The 13,695-nt window shown below is 38.9% G+C and overlaps 1 protein-coding gene across 1 annotated transcript in view; it reads left to right on the plus strand.

Annotated features, from left to right (window-relative positions):
- Window positions 1-7,964: 7,964 nt before the first annotated feature.
- Window positions 7,965-13,695, plus strand: part of LOC101360709 (zinc finger protein 354B) — a 160,691-nt gene continuing 154,960 nt past the window's right edge. Inside the window, 1 exon segment of the mRNA XM_023741434.1 lies at window positions 7,965-8,129. Within this exon segment, the coding sequence (XP_023597202.1) occupies window positions 7,965-8,129 (165 nt within the window).

Raw genomic sequence — 13,695 nt, forward strand, 5'->3', positions numbered from 1 at the left:
TTTTCTTTGCTCTGAAACCAATCACAGAGAGAGATAAGTGTTCTGAGCAGACATAGATTTATTTTCAATTTAGCATATTGAAGAAACAGAACTTACCAAGGCCTTTACTGATTTCATCTAAAAATAAAATAAAGAGGGGAAACATTAATTCCAAGAAATATGATGGTAGGCTTTGGCCCTATATAACTTGACAATATCAGAGAACATTTGAATCAGATTGCTGGAATTTGACTGAATTCCAGCTCATCTTATACATCCACATAGGACATTGCCTAGCTTGTTAGAATGAAACTGCTCCTTAAAGCTATCACAGGCCTTATTACTTATCCACTGCTATTGCATTAGTTCAGTTTCTTTTCAGGACATTCCTGAATTAACTTCAAAAATTCCTATTATTTCAGTAAATATTTATCGAGATTCTACTTTAGGCCAAGGATTATTTTCTGTACTAGAGACACTGTGCTGAGTAAGACATAGCCTCTCCACCCACAAAGGGACATCATCAAGTGCTCTGTCAAGTAACCCTAAGCTAGGACCAATGTGCTTTAGGTGAACAGAGAAGGGGCGTCTCAGGCATTCCTGCATATTTTGTCAAGGATTTTTTTAAATCATTTTGCTTAATTATAAATAATTTTATCACAAAAGAAATATGTGTTCATTTCAGGGCCACATAAACCAGAGACTGCAACAGCCTGAGACCAGAAGAACTAGATGGTACCCAGCTATCAACGATGACCGCCCTGACAGGGAACACAACAGAGAGTCCCTGTTGGAGCAGGAGAAAAGTGGGGTGCAGAACTCAAATTCTAGTAAAAAGACCAGACTTAATGGTCTGACTGAGACTGGAGGAACCCCAGAAAGCATGGCCCCCAGACTGTTAGCCCAAAACTAAAACGATTCCCGAGGCAAACTCTTCAGTCAAAGATTAGACTGGACTATGGGACATAAAATGATACTTGTTAAGAGTGTGCTTCTTAGCTCAAGTCGATACATGAGACTAAATGGGCAGCTTCTGTCTGGAGGTGAAATGAGAAGGCAGAGAGGGTCAGGAGCTGGTTGAATGGACACAGAAAATCAGGGGTGGAAAGGAGGAATGGGCTGTCACAGTATAGGAAGACCAATTAGGATCACATAACAATGTGTGTATGAATTTTTATATGAGAGACTAATTTGAATTGTAAACTTTCACTTAAAGTACAATAAAATAAAAATTAAAAAAGTGTTCATTTCAGAAATTAATAGGAAAGAACTTAGAAAAAACAACAATCCCACCAAATTTCCATTACCCAGATATAACCACTATTAAAATATCTTGTCATACGTACATCCAGAATATTTTTACCCCCACAACACACACACAGAAAAATGTGTATACCCATGCATTATCATTTGTAAACAAAAAAGATCATGTAATACATACTACTTCATAATCTGCTCTATTCATTTACAAATTTGTTTTTAATGTTTCTCCATGAAAATAAACATTCTTCTATAATTATAATTGAATGGTTGAAAGATATTTCCTTTTATAAATAAAATATAATAAATTAGTTCTTCCTTTTTAGACATTTAAATATCGATTTTTTTCTTATTTTGAAAAAAGCAAAAGCAAAAAAATAATAATCGCTTATATTCTCATCCATGATATGATCAGAGGAGAAAGAGAAATAGAGGCAAAGCCCACATAGAATAACAAACCTATGGACCAATTAACATACAAAGCACAAATGCAGTTTGTGACTATAAAGACTAAAGATAAAGCAATAAATTAAAAACAGAGAATGCAGTTTAGAACTCTTTTCTTGGCCATGTGCCCCTCAGTGCTTAGTACTTACTGTCCATCAGAAGCAAAGAATACTGAAAAGACTGTTCATGCGAAGAGAGTTAATGGATTACTGAATTTTGTGGCTAAAAAAGTACTGAATCTCATCACTATCTTAGTGAATGAAACAGTTTATCCAATTGCACAGGCCAGAAAGAGGTATGTATTCTTTGCACTTTCCTCTCCATCACCACCCGTTTCACCCACCACATTGAATTCTTCACCAAGCCTTCTTGATTCTAGCACCAGCATAGATATCAGATGCTTTGTCTCCTCTCCCAGTATCTCCACCCTCTCCACTGCCCATTAGAGTCTACATTGACTACCACGGAAGCCTCCCTACTGGTTTCCTCATGTCCTCTCTTGAAGCTGAGTCTGAGCATGATTCTAAAGTCAGTTGAAGCAGAAGTATTTCAGAAAATAGCATTGTGTGTGCCCCCTGGGCCAAACCCATAGAATTTTGTCTGACGTCTAGAGCAAAGGAGGTTATATAAGGAACACATGTTGGTGGTGGTGTTCTTCGTTTGGTTGACTGGTTTAATACAAGAGCATCCATGAGACTTTGGAAGCAAAGAGAAGCATAGATTTCAGAAAGTTGAGAGAGGGCCAATACCTCATACAATATAACAAAATAATATTAATTTATTGGTATATGTTAAGACAAAACACTCAAGAACTCAAGGAAAGTGAAAGTGAAAAATTAATCAAAATTCTGGTGTTGATTTCTAAACTTAGAAGAAACTGTAAAAGAAACTATGAAAGAATATCCAAATGTTTTATGTGATCTTTAAAAATTAAAAATATTTAATGAGTCAGGACATGGGAGAAGAAAAGTTACAACAAATATTCCTAAGCATGACTATCCTAAAAATGCCAAATTATATTGATAGGCTCAGAAACTGAGCCTATCAATATAATTTAAGCTGATAACTAAGCATTTACCAGGAGACCTGGCATTGAGCACCATGCTAGGGCATAAGGAATGAAAAAATGAATAAAATACATTCTCTTCCCTCAAAGGAATAGGAGTCACACCTGTATTGTACATGCCATGTCCTCAGTACCCAGCAGAATCCCTGGCACATGGTAGCTGCTCAATACATTTATGCTAAATGAATGAATAATTAAGTGCATCTTTTAGTATAAAAGTACAGAAGTCCTTCTTTGGTAAATAACTCTTATAATCTATTGTATTGACTTGTAGACTTAATTTGGTGTGAGCTGCAAGAAATGTATATATGGACCCAAAGTACTCAATTGTAATAGAAAAAAACTAGGTTAATGGAACAATTCTTTTGACTATAGATCTCTAATAAGTTGGTCATAAATGTGTGTGTGTTTGTGTGTGTGCAGTTTTTCTTTTTTCTTTTTTGATTATTTAATCAGTTCTTCCCTGTAGTCAGCTCAGTCAATAAAAAGAATATAATATGAAAACAATAAAAATAGTTGATTGAACTGAAGATTTTGGATGAATGAAGAAGCACCAGATTGGACGATTTTGATAAATTTTCCAAATAATTAGCCCATTTTGTCAATTTCTTCAACCAATCCCCAGTATCATCCTTATATGTTACTATCCTTTGCTCTTCACAGCCAAATATGTCTGCTTTAAGAAAAAGAACATTTCGATATAAAAAAATTTGTCTTTTTGTTAGCCATTTTTTTTTTTCACTTCAATTGACAAAACCCATAGTATCAACCATTTTGAGAGATGGTAATATTGCACGTTAATTTAGGGGTGTGTGAGTCCTGGGTGGTGCAGTTAAAACACTCTGCTGCTAACCAATACAATAGACACCTGGGAAGAAATTCCTGGTGATCTACTCCTGAAAAATCAGCCATTGAAAACCCTCTGGAGCACAGTTTATTCCCACACACAGGGCAGCCATGAGTCAGAATTAACTCCACAGCAACCGGTTACTAATTAATATCAGTGTTGTACAGACTGGCAGGTGATGAGAGCAGTACTTAAAAACACTTATATGCACTTCTTCCCAGCTCAGCTTTGTTAGCCTTTAATTATTGATCTTACCTCTTTCAGAACTAGGTCACATAAATCATGTTGGCAGGGAGGTCTACCTCAACGGACTGGAAATGGGAATTCAATAAATAATAAAACAGAACAGAAAAGCTTCATAAGGCTGGCTGCAGCACTAATATTAATACTTCTGAAGAAAGAATTTGTCCAAAGAAATCACTGACCTCAGTGAAACATGAGGGACAGCAAAGCCAAGGCTGTGACTATCCAGCCCTGCTTGGAAGAAAGTAACTGAATTAGGGAGCAGAGAAATGAGTGTATTCTGGGGTGGGGTGGGGTGGAAGGCAGGTCCTATATGGCCTTCCTATGCATGGCCTGGGTAAAAACTCTGTAATCTGTCAAAATCTTCTTATGCTCATCAAGAGATGTTCTGATTACTGATCCAGCCTTCCTCCCTCACTCCAAAGACAGAAGTCACCTTCACAGAAAGGGTATCCTAACTGTACCCCCAGGATTTCAGTTAGCAATGAATGTCACAGAGCGTTTGATTATCACTGAGTTCACTAATAAATAAATAAGTACTAGTTTCTGGACCCACAAATTTCAGTGCCAAAATACAAATGAACCAAGTGTATGTGTTATTTCTTCATGAGATAGCTGGCCTTTACCAGGCAGACCCTATTGTCTGACAAATATGCAGAGCCAAGCTCATGTAGATAGAATATTTCTTCCTCTTCAAGTGTTTCTCTTCTCAGTTTTAAAAGTTAAAGACTCCCTATTGCCCATTGCTGACTTTCTTTTTTAACTATTATGCTCTGATTTCTCCACAAATTATGTCAACCCCTCACTTTTTTGGTCCACTAACCTTTGGCTTTTTTACAGCGCACGAGTAAAACAATGAAGGCCATGATGACAATAATAAGGAGAGGCACGATCACAGCCAGCACCACTATCCAGGGATTGTGCCTAGGGAACAAGGCATCTGAAAAACAAGATTGACTCACTTGAGATTAAGCTTGACACCTGGTGGTTTGGCTACTGGGGATAAATTCCCAGATACTTTCTCCCAGGAGATATTTTTAGGAAAGGCAGAAATTCTAAGCCCCACAGCCTGCCCTGCAATTCTAAGGAATCCAGGAATCCGGAAGACGATATGCTTTCTCTGATTCTTCTCAATGAGCAGAGACCCAGAGGCTCATTTAAAATATTAAATGTTTAAAAATATTGAAAATATGAAAATAATGCAACCCACCAACCAAATTTAACAAATGTTCTCTTATCGTTATATTTGCAATGCATAATTCTTTTATAATAAATAAAATACTACGAAATAAAGGTTTTCCTTCCATCCACTTCTCCTCCTACCCTCTAGATGTCCTCTAACTTCAAGTTGTCTGTGTGCTTTCTACCCATCTACTTTTTACATATGCAGGCATGCGAGCCTGACAATATATAGATGAGAAAGAGGTATGTGGAGCTCCTCTAAAATTAAATGAGGGATTCTGATGGCTTTGGATGATAAGTCAAACAGGCCTTATAGCCCAGGTCCCAAAAATAGAATTCTAGGTCAATGAAAGTATCCTTCTGTGATGTCCAACTGACAGCAACTTAAATAAGTAATAATGGCTATGTGCCAATATTTTTCTATTTTATAATGTTAGTTCAAAAGAAATATCAAGGACACCGTCATTTCAAAATATCAACAATATGCTTGTAAATTAATTTATTAAGTAATTGTTAATTAATTGTAAATTAACTGTCTCAAATTATATAAATATGAAGAAGCAATCTTTTTTTTTCCTATTTCATCTTGTAGATTATGGTTTTCAAGAGTTTTCTATCATTATTACTCGAGGATTATTGTATTCACCTTTCCAAGCTCCAGCTCATCACTCCCTCTTAAATGTTCCTTAACTCCTTGCTTAAGCTTGCAGCGGTATGTAGGAGATTTGGTTATTTTCCCCTCTTCTGCTTTTCTTTCCTAAGGTTGTAATTTTTAAAAATCTCTACTTCTCTGACATTTGCTTTTCTCTCTTTCACATTTCCAACTTCAAGTTCTCTCTTTTGAATCATCTTAAACAAGTGTGACCTCCCAAACTGAAGCACATGAGAAATGACATTTTACCTGATAAAAAGTCAAATAGACATTCATTTATTAATCCGTTGTGCAGAAATATATTGTGGACTCAGTATTTTGCCAAGTAATGGGGATATGAAAGAAATAAGATACAGTGTCCTCAGGGGACTTTTACTTTACCTCAATAGATAGCAAAACATATAATCAAAATAATGTAGGAAGAAGGGGCACTTAACACAGACTAGGTTGAGGGTAGCTTCCTAGGAAAGGGGATATGTGGGTTATGTCTTAGGTGACTAGTGGGAAACTTTTAGTCACAGGAAAATAGAGAGAACATAACAATCACAGCCTACATGGGACATCAGATGGTTGGGTTTTTCTAGGGGGATTAGTATGGGCCTGGAGGGAAGGAACAGAGGAGAAGGAAAGGACAGAAGATGAGGCTGGAGAGATAGCAAAGGACAAGAGAGGAGACCCTTGTTGACAGCTGCAATGCTTCACCTCAGGTACTGAAAACAATTAAGGAAACTTTCAGGGACATTTTAGGCAAAATTTATTTCTTTGAACAATTTCTTTGGGTAGATGTAGAGAGTAGACTGGGTGTCATAGCTCTTCTTTGCCAGTGATGTGAATTATACCAGTTAATCCTCATAACAACCTTATGAAGTACACCCTATTATTATCTCCATTTAATGTGTGGGAATTGGGAAAAGGAAGGTCAACTACTTGCCCAAGGTCACAAAGCTGGTAGGTGGCACTGCCAGTATTCAAACTCAATTTGAAAGATTGGAGAATAAATTCCAAAGTATAATGAGTGGTTTTCCTTGGGCAGTGCAATTATGGGAAGGTTAGAAACTACTTGACATATGCCTCAGAATACTTCATCACACTTTGAATGCTTTTGAACATCCATGCTTTCCTTTCTATCAAGTGAAATAATAACGTTTCTTTGCCACATGGAACACAAAACAGGACAAAAGATGTAATTTTACTAACTGTCCACATTAAGAGTTACAAATGGATGAATGATAAAATACTTCCAGGTCTATGGGCTGTATATCTTTGCCAGTTATACTTCTTGAGTATCAGGTACAGTTTAAGATGTTGACTTTGGAGGGAACTGACCTGACACAGAAATGTGAGCTTCCTTCTCCACGCTGAGGAGCGGGTTCCTTATGAAACAGGACACATTTCCTCTTGAACTTTCATCCACCGTGACAGATGTTTTCACATGAAATAGGCCGTTTTCTTCTGCTATCTTTGTCTCAGAGGTTGGTGCCAAATGCTGTCCTTGCCGGTCCCTCCATCGCACCTCAGGCTCTGGGTACCACCCTATGGATGTGCAGGTCAGCTTAATTCCCTTGGTTTCACCATGTTCAATGTGAATATGAGGTACTGTACCAGAGCCTGGGAAAGTAAAACAGAGGCAAAGAAAGTAAACTTATTCGAGAGTTCTATGTCTATTTCACATGGGCCAATGAACTCGTACTCATTAATTAAACTCTATGGACCTCAACTCTCTCATTTGTAAAATGAGAGTTAAAAAAAGACAAACAAACACTTGATCCCACAGGAATTTTAGGATTAGTAAACTAAATCAGCTGTATCAGCATTTAACAAAGCACCCAAACACCAAGCAGGTCCATATCCATTATTTTCTGTTTGCTTTCTCCCCTTCGACATGTTTCTGATCATTTTATCTGATAATTCCTGAAGTTGGGTAGCAGGACACTCTATCAATATCATTACAACCTGTGAATTTAAGAGGACACATCAGATGATGATTTTAAATTTTAACTTCAGTATTCACTGGGTCTGCAACCAATTTTTTTACCCACTTCCCTGGATATTTAAAAGTCCCAGGGAATGAGTTGATGCTGTTCTGGACTCAGGGTATAGTGAACTATTTTCAGAAAGATAGTCTAGGATGCTGGGGCTGCCTATAGAGACATCATCTTCAGTGGGAATGATAACTAAACCTGGACCAAACTTTACTCCTCCAAAAGGGAGAAGTGAATTAAAGAAATGCATTCCAGAAGCCACACAACCTAGATAATCACAGGAAAACCTGAGGTCTCCTGGTAAGGATGGTCAGGGACTCTGCCGGACTGGCACAGACAAGGACTTGTAATGCTGCACAGTACAAGTCACTACACTACATTGGGTATGGGCAACCAGTACAAACGGATCTACATCAGGAAGAACATCCCAATATCCTGAGAAGCCCAATGGGATGCATTCAGCTGGATCAGGTAAGAATCATTGAACCAGTATAGGACTTTTGTTTGTTTGTTTCCTGGCTTAATGACTGAAGATAGCAGATACCAAAATGAGATTGTGCCCACTATAATCAATAAAACATGGCAAAAAGAGCAGCTTACCTGTAAAACATGCAAAGTGCAAGTCCCTGAATATAGGGAGCATAGAAGTCCTTCCTTTGGAAAAAAATTCTGGATTCTTGGCAACATATCTCTGCTTACTTATTATTTCTCCGGTGGCGCAGTGGTTAAGAGCTATGGCTGCTAACAAAAAGGTCGGCAATTCGAATGCACAAGCTGCTGCTTGGAACTGTATAGGGCAGTTCTACTCTGTCCTATAGGTTAGCTATGAGTCAGAATGGGCTCTACTGCAATGGGTTTGTTTTTTTATTATTTCAATATTTATATGTTTAACTTGCTAGGGACCAGGAGACATTTGCAATTATCTATATAATTTAGAAGTGCATCTCATTTCATGAATTCTGAATCCATCTCACGGATACTGTGAAAGTTTGCCTCTGAAAATATTGCACTTATCTGAGTTATAGAAGCCAGTGCATCGCTACTGCTCACAAAGGAACATGACAAAGTAAGCCAGACTTTTTTGGACACAATGCAGACAATTGGGATTAATAAAAGGGTAAGTGGAATTCATGTGTAATTTTTGTGTTATATGTCCACTATGCAAATTAGGAAGCTAACCATAGACTTTGTCTTACTTTTATTAATTAGTTAATAATAAAAAGCAGACACTTAGGTGACTCTTCATAAATTAATGGATGTTATTGCAAAGAGCCCCTATGTGTCTGTCAGTTTGTCGTGCAATGAGTTGTTTGTTGTGCAATAACTTCTTCATTGCAAATACCTTTTTACACCAAAGTAAACGGTGGCTATACACATGGACCTCGCCAGATGGAATACACAGGAATCAAATCGACTACATCTGTGGAAAGAGACGATGGAAAAACTCAATATCATCAGTCAGAACACGGCCAGGGGCCGACTGCAAAACAGACCATCGATCGCTCATATGCAAGTTCAAGTTGAAACTGAAGTAAATTAGAACAAGTCCACAAGAGCCAAAGTACAACTTTGAGTATATCTCAGATGGATTTAGAGACCATCTGAAGAATAGATTTGATGTGTTGAACACTAATGACCGAAGACCAGACAAGTTGTGGATGGTATCAAGGACATTATACATGAAGAAAGCAAGAGATCATTAAAAAGACAGGAAAGAAAGAAAAGAAAAGACCTAAATGGATGTCAGAAGAGACTCCGAAAATTGCTCTTGAAAGTTGAGTAGCTAAAGAAAAAGGAAGAAACGATGAAGTAAAAGAACTGAACAGAAGATTTCAAAGGGTGGCTGAAGAAGACATAGTAAAGTATTATAATGACATGTGCAAAGAGCTGGAGACAGAAAACCAAAAGTGAAGAACACTCTCCACATTTCTCAAGCTGAAAGAACTGAAGAAAAAAATCAAGCCTCAAGTTGCAATAGTGAAGGATTCTATGGGGAAAATATCAAACAACGCAGAAAGCATCAAAAGAACATGGAAAGAACACACAGAGTCATTATACCAAAAAGAACTGGTCGATGTTCAACCATTTCAAGAGGTAGCATATGATCAGAAACCGATGGTACTGAAGGAAGAAGTCCAAGCTGCACTGAAGGCATTGGCGAAAAACAAGGCTCTAGGAATTGACGGAATATCAGTTGAGATGTTTCAACAACTGGATGCAGTGCTGGAAGTGCTCACACATCTATGCCAAGAAATTTGGAAGATAACTACCTGGCCAATCGACAGGAAGAGATCCATATTTATGTCTATTCCCAAGAAAGGTGATCTAACTGAATGCGGAAATTATCGAACAATATAATTAATATCACAGGCAAGTAAAATTTTGTTGAAGATCATTCAAAAGTGGCAGCAGCGGTATATCAACAGGGAACTGCCAGAAATTCAGGCCGGATTCAGAAGAGGATGTGGAACCAGGGATATCACTGCTGATGTCTGATGGATCCTGGCTGAAAGCAAAATACCAGAAAGATGTTTACCTGTGTTTTATTGACTATGCTAAGGCATTCGACTGTGTGGATCATAATAAATTGTGGATAACATTGTGAAGAACGGGAATTCCAGAAGACTTAATTGTGCTCATGAGGACGTGTACTTAGATCAAGAGGCAGTCGTTCACACAGAACAAGGGTATACGGTGTGGTTTAAAGTCAGGAAAGGTGTGCATCAGGGTTGCATCATTTCACCATAGCTATTCAGTCTGTATGCTGAGCAAATAATCGGAGAAGCAGGACTATGTGAAAAAGAACAGGACATCAGGATTGGAGGAAGACTCATTAACAACCTGTGATATGCAGATGACACAACCTTGCTTGCTAAAAGTGAAGAGGACTTGAAGCACTTACTGATGAAGATCAAAGACCACAGCCTTCAGTATGGATTACACCTCAACATAAAGAAAACAAAAATCCTTACAACTGGACCAATAAGCAACATCATGATAAATGGAGAAAAGATTGAAGTTGTCAAGGATTTCATTTTACTTGGATCCACAATCAACACCCATGGAAGCAGCAGTCAAGAAATCAAAAGACCCATTGCATTGGGCAAATCTGCTGCAAAATACCTCTTTAAAGTGTTAAAAAGCAAAGCTGTCACCCTGAGGACTAAGGTGCACCTTACCCAAGCCATGGTGTTTTCAATCGCCTAGAATATTGAATATACCATGGACTGTCAGAAGAATGAACAGGTCTGTCTTGGAAGAAGTACAACCAGAGCTCCTTAGAAGCAAGGATGGCGGGACCACATCTTACATACTTTGGACATGTTGTCAGCAGAGATCAGTCCCTGGAGAAGGACATCTTGCTTGGTAAAGTACAGGATAGGCAAAAAAGAGGAAGACCCTCAATGAGATTGATTGGCACAATGGCTACAACAATGGGGTCAAGCCTAACAGTGATTGTGAGCATGATGCAGGACCGGGCAGTATTTCATTCTGTTGTGCATGGGGTCGCTTTGAGTCAGAACCAACTCAAGGGCACTCAACAACAACAACAATACACTAATAAGGAGCCCTGATGACGTAGTGGTTAAGAGCTCAGCTGCTAACCAAAAGGTCGGCAGTTCAAGCTCACCAGCGGCTCCTTGGAAACCCTATGGGGCAGTTCTACTCTGCCCTATGGGGTCTCTGTGACTTGGAACCGACTCAACGTCACCTAAGAACAACAACAACACTAACAAGGAGAAGTCTGAAAAGGAAATCAAGAAAACAATACCATTTACGACAGTCCCCAAAAGGATAAAATACGTAGGAAAAAACTTAATCAGAAACATAAAAAACTTATACAAGGAAAACTATAAAACACTATTGCAAGAAACTAAAAGAGATCTACATAAATGGAAAAACAGTCCATATTCATGGATTGTAAGACTTAACATTGTGAAAATGTCAATACTACCAAAATTAATCTATAGATATAATGCATTCTTGATCCAAATGCCAACAACATTCTTTAATTAAATGGAAAAACTAATCTCCAAATTGATATGGAGAGGAAGGAGGCCCCAAATAGCTAAAGCAGCTGATGTTTGACAGAGGGTCAAAGTTCATTCAATGGGGAAGAAAGAAACAGTCTGTTTAACAAATTGTGCTGGTAAACTGCACATCCATATGCAGAAAAATTAAATCAGGATCCATCTCACACCATGCACAAAAACTAACTTGAAATGGATCAAAAACCTAAATGTTATAGCTAAATCTATAAAGTCCCTGGAAGATAACATAGGGTCAAAATTAGATGTGATCATTAAGGTTGTGTGTCAACTTGGCTGGCCCACGACTCTCAGTGGTTTGGTAGTTATGATGTAGTTTGGCAGTCATATGATGATGTGATCACTTCCATGATGAGATTTGATATAACGAGTAGCCAATCAGTTGAAAGGGAGTTTCCTTGGGGATATGACCTGCATTGAATATAAGTGGACTCTGGCAAGGCTCTTGGGCTTTGGCTGGCTCTGGATCCTGCAGCTGGCTCCTATTTGTCAGACCTCTGGTTGTTGGGACTTGAGTTAGCAGCTTACCTGCCCTCTTGCCGACAAATTTTGGGATTCATAGATCTTCACAACCTGTGAGCAAGAGCCTCTCTGTCTGACCTGCCAATCTTGGGTTCACCAGCCCCTGCAGCTACGTGAATCCACAAAAGCCTCTATCCTGACCCATGGACTTGAGAGGTTCCAGTCTCTACAATCACATGAGCCATTTCCTCAATATAAACTGCTCTACATATATATATTTATATGCTTCACTGGTTTTGCTTCTCTAGAGAACCCAGCCTAAGACACTAGGGGACCTAATTTTCAGCATAAATAGCCTACCAAACAAAACTAAAATGCATGAATGACAGAAGTCAAATTAGATAAACCAGGACCTCCTAAAAATTAAATACTTATGAAAAGACTTTACCAAGAGAGTAAAAAGAGAACCTACAGACTGGGAAAAAATCCTTGGTAATGACATATCTGATAAAATATATAGAGAACTTCAACAATTCAGGAGGCAGAGTCAACATGGCACTATAGACAGGAGCACCACACAGTCCCTCCACAGCAAAGACTCAAAAAACTAAGTAAAACAGAGACAAACATCAATCCTGGAACCCTAAGAGTCAAATGAAGAGACAACGAACTCAACCAAGCACCAAACGGAATAAGAAATTGACAGAGAACAGAGAGCAAGGAGAGATACAGAATGGAGGTCCCCTATCAGCTAACGTGACACGGATTCACCATCTTGAAGTCAGCCACGCAGAATGGCAGACAGGGAGTACAGGAAGACAGCTTCAAGGAGCTCCCAGCAGGAGACAGAGCACTTGGTAACCAGCGATATACACTTTCCCACCCCCCACATTTCTTCCCCCTACTTGGCCTCCACCACTTCCCAGTGGGCCATGGTTGCTTGGATGGGGAAAAGCCAGCTTCTTGCTGCTTGGATTTGCCCTGCCCACACTGGCCAGCTCCTTCAGTGCCTTTTTTTTTTTTTTTTTTTGCTATTGTTACTTTTTTCACTTCTTTTTGTTTCTTCTTTCTCTCTCATCTTCTTCCCTTCATTTCTCTCAAATATTTGGCTCTGTGTGCCTTCTATGCTCCTTCCTGAGAGGCTGTGAAGTGCCACTTTGCTTGGGAGCCACTTCCCTGGTCCACACCACCAACCCAGTGGGCTCCCTTGGGGACTTTTCTTTTTTCTTTTTCTCCATTTCTCTTCTCTCTCTACTATTCTTCCCTTCTTTTCTCCTGAACACCTGGTGCCGTGTGCCATCTCTGCTCCTTCGGGACAGGCTGTGCATTGCCACACAGATGGGGAGCCACTACTCCAGTCTGCACCACCATATCAGTTGGCTCCCTTAAGAAATTTTTTTCTTTCTCTCTTCTTTTCTTGTATCGGTTTCTTTCTCTCTTTACCTTCCTTCCTCCTTCCGTACCCTTCTCCACTCCTTGACTGGCTGTACAGTGTCCTTCAGCTGGGGATGCAGTAGGCTCCATTG

The sequence above is a fragment of the Trichechus manatus genome, unplaced genomic scaffold, assembly GCF_000243295.1.
Source record: "Trichechus manatus latirostris isolate Lorelei unplaced genomic scaffold, TriManLat1.0 scaffold00181, whole genome shotgun sequence".
Lineage (NCBI taxonomy): Eukaryota > Metazoa > Chordata > Mammalia > Sirenia > Trichechidae > Trichechus > Trichechus manatus.